This window comes from Lepeophtheirus salmonis, chromosome 4 (genome assembly GCF_016086655.4).
Source record: "Lepeophtheirus salmonis chromosome 4, UVic_Lsal_1.4, whole genome shotgun sequence".
NCBI classification, from domain to species: domain Eukaryota; kingdom Metazoa; phylum Arthropoda; class Copepoda; order Siphonostomatoida; family Caligidae; genus Lepeophtheirus; species Lepeophtheirus salmonis.
Genome location: NC_052134.2, coordinates 7,504,690 through 7,518,596, shown reverse-complemented (window position 1 = coordinate 7,518,596; position 13,907 = coordinate 7,504,690). Strand labels below are relative to the sequence as shown.

Genomic DNA, 13,907 nt, shown 5'->3' with positions numbered 1-13,907 from the left:
AGCTATTGCTGTATATTTAACACTTATGCCATCCAAATTATTATAGACAAACTTATACAGAATAAAAAATAACATATTAGCTGAATTTCCTTCTTTTATTAAGGGATTTTTATCGTTTCGTCTATTTTCTTACTAAATACAGTGCTGCATAACGTTTTTTATTGAGCTAGAAGTGACGGATTTAACTTTATGAATAGGTATATTCTATTAACACAAGGTCATTTTTTTAAATAGGTAAAGCTGTTTTATGTATGACAAAAAAAAGTGTACTTCTTAAGATTTTTTACAGACACCTTTCCGGACAAAAATGGGGGCGGGGTCTAGGTCCCGAGAAGAATCCTTTTAATGCAAGGATTTCTATTAACAAGTAGCAACTTGTGAGATGCCTAAACCCATGATAGCTCATTTTTTGGTTGCCGTGATCTTACTTATTTCTGTGTCAGGAAGAGTAAGATATTTTTCTCCAACTATTCTATCCTATCCTACTTTTCTTGTCCCTAATCGATCAAAAAAAAAAAGAGAGTACTAATCTAGAATTTTAGTGTACATATTATTTTTAAATATCAGTGTTTATCATTGAAATCAAGTACTATTTAATGCAAATGTTTAGTCTTTTTTTATTCACAAAGCCATTTGATGAAGTTTCATCAGGATTTATAGGAAATGTGTCCTTTTTTTGTAGTAAAAAATCAATTAAGAGCCCCCAATATGGGGTCCCCTTTAACTATGATGCAATTTATGACGTCATTGAAAACGCTCTGTATACTAAAACAATAATAATAAATACTATGAACGTCATTTGCAGGAAGAAGAGAAAAAGGACTCAAGAAGAGAGGTCCCTGTTTTAGCGGCGTGTGAAGAATACTACGAGGTTCCGTGTTTTCTCTCTACGCTCCTTTCTTTCATTGACTTATGACGTCATAGATCATCCAACCCATTCCTTTCCTTGAGCAAATTTAGGTTCAGATTCCCCTCCCGGCCCCTCTCGTCAGGATCTCGGGAAGGAAATTAAAAGAGAAGAAGCGATCAAAATAACGAAAATGGCCACAGGTTCGGATCCTCCGAGGTAATGCCCCATAGTGACTCCATTGACCTTGTTTTGAGATACTTTCTTTTTCCAGCGTTGTGGCTTTGCTTGGACTTTCAGCGCACTTTATTCGTAGTCAAGGAGACGTCAAATCCGGAATCCGGTGTTTACAAGGAATCTTCTCATTGGGAAGGCCGGACCTTAGTCCTGTTATTGAGGCGCGAACACACCTTCAACTCGGGTCTTTACTCCTCAAGGAATCTCACAACACGGATCTCGCCAAACATCACATAGAGCAAGCTGTAAGGACGCTAAGCCACAAGGGCGGGCACTCCCACCCCTCCTCTGCACTCACTATCCTCATTTCCCTTACTCATGAGCCCAGTCTTTATCCTTGCCCAATTACAAAAACACTAATTACCATTATTTTGCCGCCTTTTTCTTTTTAATGATTTGCTGTATTTCTATATATTAAATTAATTTTTCCACTCTTTTTTTATCCTGGATTGCTCCACTAGTGGTATCAGTCACAGAACATTCCAGGTTTGGAAGATGTGACCTTTGAGAGTGGAAGTGTTCTAGCTCTTCTCTTTGAATCCCAAGGAGGCCTCACTCATGCAAAACAAATCCTTAAAAAAACTTTAGAAACATCACAAAGACACCCTTACTGGCACATCCGCCTCCTTTTCCAACTTGCAAGTGTTCATGTATTCGAAAAGGATCTAGTATCTGCGGTCTCGATTCTTGGAGCTGGCACGGACTATGCCAACATGTTTAAAGCCTACTACACACGAGTCCTCTTTTCTCTGTCCAAAGCTATGCTTCTTTTACTTGAACGCAATTTCTCCGAAGCTAATATAATACTTCATCAAACGGGTCCTCTCATTGAGATGTGGATATCTACAAACTCGCATCAAAAAGAAGCTGTTGCAAAATATCAAAAAGAATACCTTCATATGTTTTTCCTAGTTTTACAAGTAAGATCATAATGATTACTTCCATGCTATAGTACCTAATTACATCTTTATATGTTTTGAAAGGTCTGCTATTATTTAATGATGGGTCAGGTCAAATCCGTTAAAGTTGTACTCAAGCAGTTACAGCAATCCATTCAAACTATTACATCCCCAGGATGGCCGTCCGATGAAGAAATGATCTCAAATAACATTGCTGACAATTTTCAATGGCTGTCTAAGGAGCATTTATGTATTTTAGTGTATTTGGTTACAGTTATGCACAGTATGCAAGTGAGTTTCTCAAATTATATTAGCCTTATTTACTTAATTGTGTACTTCCTTTCTTTAGGCTGGATACATGGATAAAGCTCAGAAATACACCGACAAGGCTATAGCCCAAATCGAAAAAATGAAGTCTGGTGGCAAGGATTTTCCTCTTCAATCAGGCGCAATACTATCGACCTTTCATGTTCTTCTCTTAGAGCATATAATTCAATGCCGTTTAGTCACAGGGAACAAGAGTGGAGCCGTACAAGAATTAGGCCACTTATGTAGACTTCTCGAGACTAATGCGTTTTTGTTACTAAGACACAGAACTCAGTTGCATACACTACTTGGTCTCTATGCAATGAGCATGAACTGCATGGATGCGGCTGAAAATCAATTCAATGCAGCGTTAAGGGTAACTTTATGGCAAATTTATTTTTCTATGAGCATATATATACTCATTTGTTTTTTGTTTCAGACGTCTCAAGAAAGGGAATTATGGACGTTTGCTAACTTGAACCTCGCTATTGTCTATGTTAGAAGTAGGAGAGACGGAGATTTTCTTGCCCTCTTGGATCGGATTTCCCCTGAAAAGCTTCCTTCTAATTCTCATAGTCTCCAAGCTGCTGCTTATTATATACAAGGACTTCAGTCATTTTTTGCTGCAAAATATAATGACTCGAAGTAATTAGTAATAAGTATATATATTGAGGCATCATTTTGAATTTGATTTTTTTTAGACGATACCTGAGAGAAACTTTGAAGATGGCGAACGCAGAAGACCTGAACCGTCTTACATCATGTTCATTGGTTCTGCTTGGACATATATTCCTATCTTTGGGAAATTCAAGAGAATCTTTAAATATGGTTAATCCAGCCATGCAATTAGCTTCTAAAATTCCTGATCTACACGTACAACTATGGGCCTCGGCTATTTTAAAAGGTGTGAATTGATTTTCTTTTTTATTTATTTGTATTGTTGTAAGGAATTACATTTTTGAATTTGTTTACAGACCTCAATCAATTAACTGGCGATCATTTAAGAGAGCAAGAAGGGCTTCTAATGCACAACAACTACTCCCAAATACTCCTCAAAGACCATTTTAAGGCTACCCAGCTTCCTGAACATAATCTCGTTCATTGGACCGATGGACCTTTCCCTTCTTTCGCTTCTTCAGATAATCATTTGGAGGCTGTTCCTCCAACAACTTCCGATGCTGGTCTTTCCTCATCATCTTTTCCTATGCCTACTCATCAGCGACAGTATTAAACATTCTCGCTCACAATATATTTATTCAGATGCATCCTCCTTGTATCCCTGAAAACAATACAATTGCGGTTGTTTTTTCTTTTTATGTTTCATCATTTCCTTTAAGAACAAGGATTAACTAAACTACTCAATCAAAGATTTTCTCTCCATCTTCATATTTTCCAATGCATTTTCATATGAAGACTGATATTTTTTTAAATAAAGACTCAATATTTGGTCAAATTGTGGAAATTGCAAAATTCATTGCTGACTACATTGATGAAGAATATAAAATAATGAATACTTACAAGAAATAAACTTTTTAGTTATATTCAAATTACTTCTTTAATTTTGGATAAATAACTATTTTTATTTAATTGTGTAGTTTTTTTGGTAGAATTAATCTTGTTTGTTTGATAAAAAAATTCTCTTGTATTTGGAATTGTATTTTATAAATAACAAACCTTCTGAGATTATGATATTAATATATATAACTTTTATATATCAAGAACAGCCCCATAAGGACTCGATGATTTATTTACCTAATATTATAGACTCACATCTTTGACAAATGGTTTCTTCTTTTTCACATTTGTTGAGCTTACATCTTTGACAGGGAATGAGGCTCACACCCGGCAGAGCTGCAAATTCACTATTCAATAGAGAGAACTGGATACTTCCTGGATCTCCTTTTTCTTCTTCTACTATTTGGTCAGCTCGAAGTATTTCTCTCAAGTCACTTAAAGAGGTGGAATAGGGAGGTCTTGACTTAACGACAAGGGTCCATCTTTGATTGCCCATTTGTTTTAATATGTAGTCTCTTTTTTCTAATAGTTGCGCAACTTCGTCGTAGACTTGTTGATTCAGAAACTTAAATGAAGAAATGGAATGTTGGTAGATTTTTGTGTGCATTGATATCTCTTCTGTAAGTATGGGCAAAATAGGCTGAATCCAATGTAACATGAACTCAAGTAAGACTTTCAGTGTAAAAACTGCAGATTTTCTTGGAAGGGAATGAACATCATCGCAGTATAATCGATCTTTGGCGCCCAAAAAATAAAGTGCACTTAAATCATTGGTGATGAAATTTGACAAGGAGCGACAAATCTTCCCAAAATTCATGTTCTCATAGCACTCACTCATCTCATCATCCAAAATAGTAATTCTATGACGTAAATATTTATCAAGCATTGTAGTTGGAGGAACTGAAACATCATCAAAGTCCTTCAAATTACCCATGCAGAATCTTAAAGCATTACGTATTTTATCAATCTCTATTTTAGAGTCAGCTAAGGATCCCTCAGTTACTAAAATACTCGAAGACTGAGATCCATGGGCTGCAACCCAGTATCTCAACACATCAACACCATAGGGGGTTATGAACTTCTTTGACTTCTTTTCCCTAGATCCTTGTATAATATCTGAAGGAGATACGACGTTTCCCAGGGATTTTGACATTTTTTTACCTTTATCATCCATAGTAAACCCGTGAACAAAAATCTTTTTAAATGGAGAAAGTTTTCTGCATGCAGTGGATGTCATGAGAGATGTATAAAACCATCCATTTAATTGATCATGCCCTTCTATGTAAATGTCCGCTTGTTTATTGGGCAAGTGTGACCATGAAATCCCCGAATCAAACCATACATCAAATATATCTTTGCCTTTTCTGAGATCTTTATGATCAAGTCCAGTGCCTTTCAGGATCTCCTCATCAGACAAACTCCACCAAAAATCTGTTCCAAAGGAGTCTACTAATTGGGAACATCTTTCGATCAGCATTTCGTTGACAACAGGAGTATCCTTGATTTTATCATAAAAAACGGGTATTGGTACACCCCACGTTCTTTGTCGTGAGATACACCAATAAGGACGAATTAATAGGTTTTCCATAAAAAATTGCTTTCGATTAGAGGGAATAATGTCAACATGCTTGTTCACAATTTCATGTGCTATTTTGGATACTTTTTTTGTATCAAAGAACCATTGATTAGACGTCACTACAATGACAGGTTTCTTGGATCTCCAATCAAATGGATAAGAATGAACGATTTTTTCTTCATGTATTATAGAATCTTTAAAAAAATGGATTATTTTATCATCCTCGAATATTGAAGTCCCATGTAAGGTATGCCCATTATTATTTTGGAAGTTGAATCGCCCGTCTGCATCAATATACCTATTTTCCAAATCCAATTTTGCAATTTTCCCTACTTTAAAGTCCTCGTGTCCATGACATGGAGCTGTATGCACCAATCCCGTACCTGAGTCTATTTTAACATGATTACTTTCTATTAATGAACACACTTGATTGTGGATATTAAAATATTTTAGATCCTTAAAGTTATCTTCAAGAACAGGCTCCACACTTTTCACTTGAAAAGGCAAATTATGTAATAAAGCTTCTGCAACTAAGTAATGACCTTTCATTTCTTTAAATTCTGCAAAAACATATTTTGCTCCTGGTGCATAACAAATTGCTCTGTTGGAAAAAAGACTCCACGGAGTGGTGGTCCAAATAAGTGCATATCTATCATCACTGAGTGGAAATTTAACATAAATTGAAGAACTTTTTTTATTATGATATTCTAATTCCGATTCTGCCAAAGCTGTTCGAGAGCTTGGAGACCAATACACTGGAAGCAAGTCTCTAAATATCATTTTTTCCTGCATGAGTAATTTCCCAAAGAGGACAAACTGTTTTTTGACATAATCCGGTTTGCAAGTAATGTAGGGATTACACCATGCTGCATCAATTGCCCATGATTCAAATTCCTTACGTTGCTCTTCCACGGCGTCAAATGCAAAACTACGACACTTTTCCCTGAGATCTTTTGGATTGTATGCCCTTTTTGTATCTTTGAGGGCCTTAAGCTCAATAGGAAGACCATGACAATCCCATCCAGGTCTAAAATGCACAGATTTTCCAAGAGATCTCTGCCTTCTACATAAAATGTCTTTAAGAATTTTGTTAACTGCATGTCCCAAATGTAGGCGACCATTAGCATAAGGGGGTCCATCATGGATCACGTAGTCGTATTTCGCAGTAACATCCTTTTATTTGCGTTATAGCAAACCAAGTTATTTTCATGAAGTGGACATGTTGATACTTAAAAGTGATTAATCAAATTTTCAGATAACTGAAAATCGATTGTCATTGATTGTTCTTCCTCGGATCATGCTATAATGCAAATAAAATTCGTATTTTTACTGACTTCATTCTTTCTCCGTTTTTTTAAAATCTCTAAAATAACTTCGTCCTTCTCAATGCGATTTTTTCCTGTGATCTTTGCTGGAAAATCGGTTTTTGGAAGCAACACAGTTGACGCATAAGGATTCCTGAATTATAAATCAAAGGCAATAAATAGTTAAAATATAAATTACTTAACCTTATAATTACTTTGACGATGAATAAAAACATATTCTGTAGAGGGATTTTGATAAGGGAGAACGTAATATCCGTGACATCCTTTACTTTTCTATAGAATAGATATTATTTATTAGATGGAGTGTTTACATTGATTGTTTGAAGCTTCGCATGCGGTTATTGCTGTTGAGACACGAAACCTCGGAAATTAACTATTTTGAAAAACCGAAATTCTAAATATATATCCTGGGATGGGTTTATTAAACTATTAATTATCATATTCCGGGGCTATCTAATAAAATATATAATTGCACCATTAATTATTCTCCTTTATTCTGACAGGGTGTCATTTTATTCTATTTAAGATATATAAAGACATAATTCATTAGTATCTTAATTCTATGTTCCTCAAAAAAGTTATTATTTTCTATTTTTTGATATGGATAAAGCGATATTTAATTATGACGATACAATCTTCGTAGGCTTTTTGTTGAGAATAATTCATACTGCATAACCAAATAAAAAGTAATTTAATTTCGTAAAATTAAATTAATTTTATATCATAATATATATTTATTGTGTTCAGAATGATTATACAATTTAGTAATTCATTGCTTCAGAGGTTATTAAAGAATTCACTCTTAAATAATTATTATGCAAATGCCATTTGTTTTATTAATTTGGAATGGAAACCAATAATATTAATAACTTTTATTTAAACATCGAACATTAAGTTAATACCTGGATAAGATTTTGTTTTATCTTTTAATATAATATATTAAATTATAATATTTTTTTAAATTATTGGTTTGTAGATGTGTACATTATATTACAGTTTTATATAACATCTCTTGTTTGATAAGACTCTTATCCATTGATTGAGTAGGGTGGGGTCAATTGGGTGTATTTTTGAGGTTGATTCCAAACAATAAAGTGAACTTATCAAATGTTTTAGGTTTGCATGTTAGCATTACAGCCGGCCGTCTTAGTCATCAATTTCATATATGCAGAATTAATTTGTAATTGAATTATAGCGTAAGGCTCTAAATGACTCCAACCCAAAGAAAATATATAAAGAAGTTATAAATATATGCCACAGAGTCATTTGAACTTTTCGACATAAATTCTGACTTCTCCTTAGGGTTACAATATGAGATCATGCGAGGTTTTGATTCTTGTGCATAAAACAGTCCCTATTTGTTGGTAGTATCACTATTCAAGGAAAAGGTATACTCTAATCCGCTTTTTCATATTGTTTTCATTCCGAGTCAATGACAATACTTATGGTTTCGAGTCAAGTCTGAGTCCATAATTTTTGTTTGTATTACAGCTCTCCTAGGACTGTATAATTGAAAAAAAAACATGTTAAATGCTACAATTACATTTTAATGACATCCAACCAAACCACTAGAACTTGTCCTGAGAGGGATTACCACTCCTATCGAATGTCTGACGTATATAGTTTTGAAAAGCTGCCTTCTTCAAAAACATTCTTCAAATTGTCAGGAGTAACATGTTGATTTTTGGTTTCTTTTTTTTTAACATACCCAAATACAGACGATTTTCATCACTAAGGATTTGTGTTTATTTTCTTCTAGTCCCGACAGCTTGCAGCTGTTCTAATGGAACGTCATGACAGTTATTTATATATAGCTTTTTCATTATAAAATTCTAAATTAAATCGAATTACTATAAACTATAATTATATAATAAGTAAATTTCTATTGTAAAACCTCCATGTATTCAATATTTTTTGATGTTTCGGACATTTAATATAAATATAATCAAATATACACCCATTTTGACACTGTTGAAAATGCAATATATAATTGACAAGGGCACAACCTTAATTTTAGCGATTTTGGTCTCGGCCTCGGTTCTTTTATATAAATGCTCAGTTTGGTCAGGCATTTAAAACAAGGGGCGTCGTAAGAAAATTCAGGCCCAGAAAATGATATCAGACATAAACAGGGCCACAGTTACCTCATACGTAGTGCCCTAAGTTCCAGAAGGGACCCAAAAACTAAGATTGCTTAAGACATTAGTTTTAAAAGTAGGGCCGTGAGGCGAGGGGCACAGAAAGATGGATAATTGTTTTCAGTCTACACATACTCAGTAAACATGTTTCGTATAAAGGGACCTCAGCTAAGGATGTATTAGTGTAGGGGACCTTGGCAAAGGAAAGTTTGGGAAACCCTGGCTTAAGAAATATAATAGTGAGTAGAAAATTCGGCCCAGGAAATGATATTAGCCACAAACAGGGTCGCAGTTACCTCATACGTAGTGGCCAAAGTTTCAGCAGGATCTCTGACAACTAAGGTTGCTTAAGACAATGGTTTTCGTCGTGGGGAGGCTAGGGAAGGGGGCGCAGGAAGATGGAGAATTGAGGGTTATTTTCAGGCTACAAATACATAATACACATGTCTCGTCTCAGCTAAAAAATTATTAGTATTGGGAGCCTTGGCATAGTAAAGTTTGGGAAACCCTTGCATAGAAAATAGTATAGTATAGTTATCATATTATAGGGCCCGGACAAGCTGAGTAGCGACGCGGACCAATAATCTACCCCAACCCTTCCCTTTTTTATTTACACCGTCTTGTACCTACAACCACTTTTCCAAATCCATGAGAAGCCTTTAGCTATTTGGAACTCAGAGATAACTGTATCAACCTGGCAATGTGTAACAATTATTGGAAAAATCTGCAATTGGACAAAAAAAAACCCTCAGAAAATTGAATTATTAATTAAAGCTAATTAATTTTTTTATAATATCTATTATTTTTTCTTTATATATTATGCAAAGGAACAAAAGCACAAGAACGGAGATCCTAATGCTATATATTGCGTTCTTAGTTCGACTTTGTCGGTTCCAGTTCTATCGGTTCAAGAACTGGAACCGTTTGACTGATAAGGGCACAACCTTGGTTCTTGCTTGATATGGAGTGGGACTTGTGTTTATGTCCTTCCTCTTATAGCTGCTTGCAGCTGATCTAATAAATTATATTAGGTATGTGTTCTTGTTAAGTTTTTATCGACTTTTTGCTGACATCTATGTCATTCTTTACCTAGTATTGCTTATGTTTATTTTGAGTTGAAAATGTATTACATTAACTTGGATATTGATAGCTCTAGTTCGTGATTAAGTACAATTATAAAGTCACGATATGAGATTTTGACTACAAACATACTATGATGACTAAAAGTCACATCTAGCATGCGTGACAAATAAATACGTGTATAACTTTAGAACGGGCCAATGGTGAATTTCATTCTAAGGACTTTCCATGTTATAATCTTCAAACCTCAACAATACTCCCATTACAAAATGAAGAGGATCTGTGATTGAACTCTTTTTCTTTTTTGAACGAGTGAAAACGAAACCTCAAATTAAATTTTGAAAGTACAAAAATTACTAGTGATGAATACTGTATGTATTGTGGGGTGGTTTGCCACGTGTTGATTATATATTTTTTAAAATTACGTTACCTCATTAACACAAAAAGTTACAGAATATTTTGTTGTCAGCTAACTACCCACTGATATTTGGCCTATTATTCTGTTTCTTTTTGTGTAAAAGGTTGCATGAAACAATTAGGTAAAGAGGTGATCAATTGTTAAAATGATTGAATCATTTTATCTATTAAAATTGAAACTAATTGGTGACTTCTAGTGTTGGATAAAGCCTTAAATCAGTCAAACAAGACAATAATAATAAACAGGTGAATTCTTTATTGGTCAAAATTTGCTTTTTTTGTCCACTAGAGGTAGTAATTTTTATTATTTATAAAGAAACTTAATAGGAAAGAAGATACAAAATGGTTGAAATAAAAAGTAAACAAAAACTATTATTCTCAGGTTTCACGTAACCTCGACCACAAAATATAGAATATAAATATTAAATACCCTTCGTAGATGATTAAGGTTATGTATTTTTGTTTTAAAATAACTTTTATAATTTTTTAGAGCATAATTATGATTCAGAAAAATACATAACCCTGTTCGAAAGGTTGACTTCTATTAAATTCAAGGTTGTACCTTCATCGGTCTTGTGCTTTTGTTCCTATATAGAATATACAAAGAAAATACAATATATATTATGAACAATAAATTAACTTTAATCAATAAGTCCATTTCTTTGAGTTTTTTTTTTTTTTTTTTGTGTAATTGCAGCGTTTTACAATGATTTTTTACGTCGCCTGGGTGATACAGTTGTATCTGAGTTTCAAATAGCCTAGGGCTTCTTATGGATCTGAAAAAGTAGTTTTAAGTACCAGACGGTGTAAATAAAAGAGGAAAGGGGTTACATCATGGATCCAGGTCCACTACTAAGTTTGTTGGGACCCTAAATATGATAACTATACTATTTTCTAGAATTTCATAAAAATTAAGACCCCCTACACTCACATTTTTAGCACCATCTTCCTGAATGAAATTAATCACCCCTTCCTCCCCTAGCCTCTCCTCACAGCCCCACCTTGAAAACCATTGTCTTAAGCAGCCTTAGTTTTAGGGCTCCTGCTGGAACTTGAGGGACTACGCACTTTGTGTATAAGGTAACTACGGCCCTGTTTGTATCTAATATAATATCCTGGGCCTGAATTTTCTAGTGATGCCCCTTATTTTAAGTGCCTGTTACCAAACTGGGCCTACATAAAAAAGAACCCAGACCAATTAAGCTGATCGAGATCAAAACTGTTGAAATGAAAGAACCGATACCGGGATTGATAGAACAGCTGAACCTGAACCGGGCAAAACCTTGTTTAAATTACACTATATGAATCTTAGGAAAAGGACGTGATAAGGATAAACTGCGCAAGAGATGAAAATAGCGTATATACAATTTTAGTCGAATCAGAACTACAAATAAGAAAAAAACATTCCTGATTGATATAAATTACACATCTTTCCCTCAGAGTATCTTTAATTATTTTATCTTCAAGAAAATAACAACTCAAAAATAGATGGTGTTGAGTCACAAGTGTGGAAAGTACAATATATTCTTATCAAATTACATTGGAAAAATTGGTACTAAAAACCAAGATCCAGTAGATATATTGGCAGACAATGGAGGGAGTGGATCACGTAAAGGAAACAGGGAGGCCAAACCTCACTTATGTAGAGAGATAAAAAGGAAATGGGGTAATAATTATATTTTGAACTGCATTGAAACTATTTACCCTGCAGTAGCGATGCTTTCAGCTCTCCTGATTTAATCTCTGCAGATATAAAATTGTATTCTTCAAAGATGGTACACGCAAATTTGCTTATAATTTGACTAAAAGTTATGCCCCGGAATAAGTTTATTTTCATCCGAAAAAAATTAGCAAAGGATCTCCTCCGAGAAAGAGACGGACGGTTCCTTTGCTCTAATAGAATCGAAAGATTCATTGACCTGATGTGAATGTATTTTCTTCTCAGGTGGTGGAAGGCTTCCCACAATTATTTTTGGCCGTAAAAAGGACGACTTTGAAAGAAAAGAGGCTACCGACAGACCTCCTTCATGGACGTCTCTAAGCTTCTGGACTGCACTCTTCAGAAGAAGAGACGCACACCGGCTCCATAAAGTGGCTGGATGTTTTGCCGCGTATTATTAAAATTATTCCCTGTTTAAAAGAAGAAGTACTTAGTTTTGGTGTGACGACGTCATTGTTTTTAATAAATTATATAGTGATTTTTAATTGTTTAATTGTTTCTTCTTTGAAAAGAATGGGATGGATCTGCTGTGCCCCAGGATATAGACAGGGTATGACGATACCCCTAATAACCTTGACATTAGTCATCACAAATTTCCTGGTTTCAATGTACCCCCTAATCCTCATCTTCAGTTATGCTGGGAAAGGGCAATACCAAGATCAATCACGGATCTTAAAACCAAAACAACCATTTAGACAATAACAGAAAATTCAAAGATATGTTGTCTACATTTTAAAGAGGAATATTTTATTACTAATTCCTTTGACAAGGGACGGGTGAAAGACCGGGAGTACAGAAGGCAACTTCGTAGTCAGTAAAGCAGCTCAAATTTCTCGTAATTGATGTATTATGAATTAATTTATGAATTGCAGACGCTTGAAAAATGATGCTGTCCCCTCAGTCTGACCAAAGCAAGGTAATAACATCCTTAAGCCTCCGGACTACCTTTCCGTGATTGAAGCTATCAATATTGCTGCATATCTTTGATCAAAGGAGCAATTTACTCAATATGACACTTGTGAAGTCATTGTGAGTTTGTTGCATAAATTGTAAGAATTCTAAGACTTGGAGACACCCCAAACATCAAAGTTGAAATTTTTAATAGAGCAGTTGACACTTCTCTTCCAGAACCCAAAAGCGAGGAGGTACAATGTAGGCTTTCTTTCTTTTTTGTCTTTTGTGGCAAAATATGAGTACTGCCCTCTACGACCAAATTTAAAGATCAAATACTCTCACAATTCCATGTCCCAGCATCTTAATGTCCTTTCAAGCCCTGTAACTGTGGAGGCAGGTTTGCGAGTTTCAACCTTACAATATTTAAGGACCTGAACAGAAGAGAACGAAATGTGACTCTCATAATTGATGAGGTCTACTCTCCTCAAAGAGTGGAGTTTGTGAGAGGCAAGTTTCTAGGAACTGAGAACAATCAAACAACTAAAACAGTCCTCACCATTTATGATAAAGTCTGCTGGGGGAAAATACATGGATATTGTATCTCTAATCCTGTGGCAAATTTGAATACTGAATTCATCTTTAGTCAATATATAGTCATCATGCAAGCACTATACCTGTCGATAACCACCCAGCCAACAGGAACTTCTACTCGCAGCTTTTTGTGCTGGTCATTTGCAAACATCCATAATTCATCCTCACAATAATTATCTCAAGGTGCATCTCCTCTTCGATTCTGTGCACAATTTCAAAAATATCTATAACTGTTTTCAGCGGCAAGAATACTTCAAGATCCCCCTGAACTCTCTGGGTGCCAAAACGTTTTTACGTCCCAATTTTGCTCACATTAAAGAAATCTATCACAAGTAATCCACGTATAAAGTTAGACAAGCTCT

General features: G+C 34.8%; 2 protein-coding genes across 3 annotated transcripts; one reads left to right on the top strand and one right to left on the bottom strand.

Moving 5' to 3' along the window:
* The first annotated feature begins 804 nt into the window (after positions 1-804).
* On the top strand, positions 805-4,012 carry Mau2 (Mau2 sister chromatid cohesion factor). Of its 2 annotated transcripts, XM_040710767.2 has the most exons (8): positions 805-1,066; positions 1,122-1,329; positions 1,546-2,004; positions 2,068-2,274; positions 2,333-2,665; positions 2,729-2,934; positions 2,991-3,193; positions 3,264-4,012. In XM_040710767.2, the coding sequence occupies exons 1-8, from the start codon at positions 1,041-1,043 to the stop codon at positions 3,518-3,520; spliced, it is 1,899 nt and encodes a 632-aa protein (XP_040566701.1). In that variant the 5' UTR covers positions 805-1,040; the 3' UTR covers positions 3,521-4,012. The 2 variants fall into 2 exon arrangements, with proteins under 2 accessions (XP_040566701.1, XP_071743681.1); XM_071887580.1 differs by having other exon boundaries at positions 905-1,066; positions 2,333-2,934.
* Positions 3,814-7,302, bottom strand: IleRS-m (Isoleucyl-tRNA synthetase, mitochondrial). Its single transcript, XM_040710766.2, has 3 exons — positions 6,900-7,302; positions 6,715-6,838; positions 3,814-6,553 (listed from the first exon to the last, which is right to left on the bottom strand). Exons 1-3 carry the CDS (start codon positions 6,965-6,967, stop codon positions 4,034-4,036), a joined length of 2,712 nt encoding a protein of 903 aa, XP_040566700.1. The 5' UTR covers positions 6,968-7,302; the 3' UTR covers positions 3,814-4,033.
* Between the last annotated feature and the right edge of the window lie 6,605 nt (positions 7,303-13,907).

Excerpts from the sequence above, each read along its gene's own strand:
- Mau2 (XM_071887580.1), top strand. The coding sequence starts at position 1,041 with ATGGCCACAGGTTCGGATCCTCCGAG. Across the intron at positions 2,005-2,067 it reads TGTTTTTCCTAGTTTTACAA|GTCTGCTATTATTTAATGAT; the intron begins GTAAGATCATAA and ends ATGTTTTGAAAG. Across the intron at positions 2,275-2,332 it reads CAGTTATGCACAGTATGCAA|GCTGGATACATGGATAAAGC; the intron begins GTGAGTTTCTCA and ends TCCTTTCTTTAG.
- IleRS-m (XM_040710766.2), bottom strand. The coding sequence starts at position 6,967 with ATGTCACGGATATTACGTTCTCCCTTATCAAAATCCCTCTACAGAATA. Across the intron at positions 6,839-6,899 it reads TGTTTTTATTCATCGTCAAA|GAATCCTTATGCGTCAACTG; the intron begins GTAATTATAAGG and ends TTTATAATTCAG. Across the intron at positions 6,554-6,714 it reads AAAAACGGAGAAAGAATGAA|GATGTTACTGCGAAATACGA; the intron begins GTCAGTAAAAAT and ends CGCAAATAAAAG.